This window comes from Limulus polyphemus, unplaced genomic scaffold (assembly GCF_000517525.1).
Source record: "Limulus polyphemus unplaced genomic scaffold, Limulus_polyphemus-2.1.2 Scaffold6706, whole genome shotgun sequence".
Lineage (NCBI taxonomy): Eukaryota > Metazoa > Arthropoda > Merostomata > Xiphosura > Limulidae > Limulus > Limulus polyphemus.
The window spans coordinates 23,904-29,205 of NW_013672316.1; the positions used below are offsets into that span (position 1 = coordinate 23,904).

General features: G+C 38.1%; 1 protein-coding gene across 1 annotated transcript in view; it reads right to left on the bottom strand.

Moving 5' to 3' along the window:
• Window positions 1-5,302, bottom strand: part of LOC106473995 — a 36,070-nt gene that overhangs the window by 12,696 nt on the left and 18,072 nt on the right. The window contains exon 4 of the mRNA XM_013934681.2: window positions 2,767-2,914. Coding sequence (XP_013790135.1) covers window positions 2,767-2,914 — 148 coding nt within the window. The remainder of the gene's footprint in view (window positions 1-2,766; window positions 2,915-5,302) is intronic.

The window sequence follows — 5,302 nt, forward strand, 5'->3', positions numbered from 1 at the left end:
AAGAAAAATTAAGAATATATATATTGCATACGTCACAAACAAATGCTCATTTCATTAGCGTTGAACATACCAGAGGGCGGTATTCACTTTTTTCGAACTTCGTGGAAAAGAAATAGCACACTCCGTCATGTAAATCCATAGAACGGCCCTGCCCATGAAGTGACGAAACCTAGTCTTTACATAACCTCCCTGTAATTTTCCAAGAAGTTTAAAGTTCCACGTGACTCCAAGACAAAAAAAAAGAAAAAATAGAAAGAATAACCCTGCATTTGTGGCGTCGGTGGCGGCTATTTTTTATATTAATATTTCTATTTTTGATATTAATATTTTTTTTATATTAATTGCTCAAGGGGCTGTTGCGTCCACGAAATTCAGATATTTCTAGGCATATTTAACTTTAATTAGAAACCAAATCCTATAAACCGAATGCTTTCAAAACTTTGCTCCTGATGAAGAAAGGTCCGCTCGGGTTATAGGGTTTCATATTTATGTCTTCAATTAATATTTTGAACCTACGTGTTTCTCCCCCCCCCCTAAAACCATGAATCTTTTCATTCAAAGCTTTCATTTTTGGACCCGTCGGAGAAAGGTTTGGCTTACGATTCCTTATTGTCTGATGTCTGGTCACGGCGAGCATTATTTACAAAGTTACAGTACTCCATAAAGAGTTTGGTTTGTTTGGAATTTCGTTGCCAAGCTACACGATTGACCGTGACGTTATAACGCCCCAACGGCTGAAAGGGCGAGTATATTTGGTGGGACGGGGATTCAAATCCGCGACCCACAGATTACGAGTCGAACGCTCTAACCACCTGGCCATGCTAAGATCCCCCCCCCCCCACCCATAAGGAGAACCACAGAACCTTGCGAGGTGTGCAGGTATGTTTGTTTGTTTGGCGTTAAGCACAAAGCTACACAATGGACTATCTGTGCTCTGCCCACCACGGGTATCTAAACCCGGTTTCTAGCGCTGTAAGTTCGCAGGCGTACCGCTGTGCCACTGGGGGGGGGGGCACGGGTGCAGGTAATACGTGCCTAAAAATTTCTTAGATCATTTTTTTTTTCCTCAGGTGCTGGGTATACCAGGGTGGCGGGTTACTTACGTGAAAATACGGTATACTTGTCTCATAAAGTGCGGAAAGTGTTTTTGAGGCAAAGAATCGCGAACCATCAAATTCACAGTCCGATCATGGTAAACACCAGGCACAAGGATGTAGTCTATGAAAGGTTGTGCGCATTATTTTAAAAATAGATCAAAACAAGTTAAACCGGTCTGTTGTTTTGAGATTACATGTAAAAGTTATTTGACAAGCAACAGATCCTGTATAACAGATACCAGTTTGTTGTTTATTTTAACCTTCTTCTCCGCGAATGAATAAAACTCAATGTAAGTCTTCAGTCTTTAACCATTCTTGTATTGATAACCAGAAAAACAAAACAAAAAAGTAACCGTAACCTTTCATGGGTAGAGGTATTTATCACTCTCGTGGTTTGTGTGACCCTTTGGTTACCCAGAGTTGACCAACACAGCGCAGATAGCCCTTTTTTGGCTTTGCGCGAAATTCGAAATCAAATTCCCTCTCACACATTACTACAACCAATCCACGACAGGCTTCTATTTTACTCGTTCAAGTATGTTGATAAAAAATCTATACAAGAATGATTTATTAACCTCCATAGATCGTTATATCATACACGATGATGATCTCTCACATGAATGATTTATTAACCTCCATAGATCGTTATATCATACACGATGATGATCTCTCATCTGAATGATTTATTAACCTCCATAGATCGTTATATCATACAATAAGCATTCGATAATGTAATCACGTGAAAAAAGTGCTATACAATAATATACATGGACATGGCCCTGAAGAGGGAAGAAGGTATTCATAGATATAGCCCTGAGGAGGGAAGAAGGTATTCGTGGACATAGCCCTGAAGAGGGAAGAAAGTATTTATGGACATAGCCCTGAAGAGGGAAAAAGGTATTCGTGGACATGGCCCTGAAGAGGGAAGAAGGTATTCATAGATATATAGCCCTGAGGAGGGAAAAGGGTATTCGTGAACATGGCCCTGAGGAGTGAAGAAGGTATTCATGGACATGGCCTTGAAGAGGGAAGAAGGTATTCATGGACATGGCCTTGAAGAGGGAAGAAGGACTAGTGTGATAAACACACTGTTTGTGTCTTTATCTCTTAATATTAGTACAGTGTTTGACAGTAAACATCCAGGAGGGAGGAAGAGGTTTAAATAGTATATGACCCTCCCAGGTCGCGCACAACACGACCGAACATTGATCCAGAACAGCGCGTTTAGTACCAACAACGTGTAGTAACTTTAACCCCACTCTTCTATATACTACTGGTACAGTATGGATGGTACTGAAGAAAACATTATGAAGACAATTAGAACCAATTTAATTACTGTTCGTTTCAGAGTATTATAGACACTCTTGTCGTCGTCCCACCTCCCCGCATACATACGCATAGATTGATGTCTCGAAACATAACTTATGTTGCAATATTATGTGGCTTACCGAATGCAACGAATATATAGTAATGTGTTTTTTTTAACAATAGGGAAGTATACACTGGCTGATAACACGTGCACCACATAGACAAACATCTTGTAATAAAACACATCTCATAAGGCTACATCAGTTTCAATGTACAGCCGTCTATTTTAACAGTGACGAAGTAAAAATCCGATTGACGCTGTAATTTCAATATTTCAAAGATTTTTCGTGGTGGATCTTACCTCACAACAAAAGCGGACTTTAGCAGAATCAACAAATACATTCCACGGACCGGTCGGCTTCTCTTCTACCGGTGATAAGAACCACAGGTGGGGAAAATACTGGGCAAAAAGCCGTTGGAATTCCACCTGCCACACATGTTCCATTCCACTGGAAATCCAGAAAAGTTAAGATATGTTTTAACAGTCACACACACAGAGAGAAAAGGTGGCTTAAATTAAAGTTTTGTGCCCTCACCAACTTCTTACAAATATCATATTAAATTCTATATATTATATTATATTATATTATATATTATATTATATTATATTATATTACTGGGAACGAAACAGTAATTAATAGCAAAATATATTTAAAAATGATTAATTAGAATGACAAAGGTCTCTTTTTAGTATTACTTTAAACCTAGAAATTCTCAGTTGTTTTATTTCGAGTCGTGGTTTTTAACTACATTTTAACATTCCAGGTAACATTGGTGAGGTTTTGTATTCCTCCTGTAGATGGCGCTGATAACGCATAGCTATAGTGGTTAGTAAATCTTTAACCCTTAAATTTATCGACTTAACTGTATATGCTTACTAATGATGGCATTATTTTGTTTTTCTCTGTAAAAAAACAAAAAAAACACTTAGAGCTAACCAAAACAATGGGGATAAATAATTTATTTTCTATGTACAATACTGTACTGATTAATTACAATATTGATGTTCTTCTGGTTTACATTTAATTATTTTTTTTTTACTCGTGTGTTATTAGGGACTCTGTAATAACAAAGTCATGGACGCACGAGCAAGGTCTCGTCAGGACAGTTTAGGGTTAATTTCCAGTTGTAAGAGTATAAGTTTAATTCGGACAATTAATCCGACGAATCTCAAGTAATCATTGTCGTTGCGCTCATCAACGTTCATGAAGAAAATACAACCTCAAATAACTAACCCGATGCTATATATCATTTTGGAAAGGACAAGTGACCCTGCTGAAACTCTACCTACTAATAAGTCTAAATATACACATTTGTATTATGAGAAAGTTAGTTGTTTATTTCTAGACACTTTCAGTCAACATTAGGATTTGTTTCTTTATTTCGGATATTCGCGCAAAACTACATAAGGGGTATCAGCGCTAGTTGTGTCTAGTTTTTAACTAATAGATTTAAAAAAAAAGCAGATGGTCAACAGCACCCACCGCCAAATATTGGGCCACTCTAATAGAATCGTGGGATTTGACAGTTACTCGTATAACGCATCCATAATCCCAGAGTGATTTTTTTTTTCAGCAACGAATGGTAAGAAAAACTCTTAACTCCTGAAACAAAATCCGAACTTTCTGTTTATAAATAATGTGAAATCACCAGTAGGCTTAGTTTGGAAGTGTACATTAGGCTTAGTTTGACAGTTTAACACCGATTTCTGTGTGTTTTAAGTCTATTTGTCAACATTCTTATTTTACAAAGAAAAAAAGTTGCAGCCTTCACTCATTTTTTTCTGTTTGTTTGTTTTGTTTGTTTGTAATTTCGCGCAAAGCTACACGAGGACTATCTGCGCTAGCAGTCCCTAATTTAGCAGTGTAAGACTATAGGGAAGGCAGCTAATCATTCCCACCCACCGCCAACTCTTGGGCTACTCTTTTTACCAACGAATAGTGGGATTGACCGTCACATTATAACGGCCCCCACGGCTGAAAGGGCGAGCATGTTTGGTGTGACGGGGATTTTTTTCTATGGAATATACCAGTCATTTAACTTAATCGAACGGCCCGTTATCCATAGATTTTGTCCAACAATCATATTAATCTTTACAAAACAGATATTCCCTAAATATTAATAGTACGTTATCAATAATACTGTTATCTACCACTATATTGGCCGCCACTTACAGGAGGTCATGTATATATATATATATAAGATTCGGCCACTTAGAGAAACATGTGTAGTCCAAAGTAAAGAAATATCACATGGCTGTCGCAGTCATTACGTTGTATGTTGTTTGTATCTGATGTAACAAGTGTAGATCGAATAACCTTGTTTTTGTAAACGTCTATTCCTTCAACGCGCTGATGAGAAGAGCATTAGGTAGTTTGCGGCAGCTGTCAACGTACGAGACGGGGAGACAAGGTTTCACTTGCCGCAAATCATTTTCCGTGCGTTGAACTTTACATGCTCCCCTCCCCCTCTCGCTCCCCCTCCCATTTTCCCGTTATTCGGTGGTTATCATCATCTTCAAAATTGATATGATTTATCTGGAACACGCTCATCCTCTCTACTCACAAAACTTACTCACGATCCTTCGAATCCATTGTTAGTTTTCGCAAAACATAAAAAAAAATCGCTTCATGGACTATCAGAAAAAGACCGATAAAACGTCTCCCTGGTGAGAGGCCCTCATATTAGCGTACTTCATGAACCCGTTTAGAAACTGGAATCCCTATAGATAGTGTGTAGGTGTTGTTTTATTATTATTATATCGTAATATATATTTAAAACGTCTCCCTGGTGAGAGGCCCTCATATTAGCGTACTTCATGAACCCGTTTAGAAACT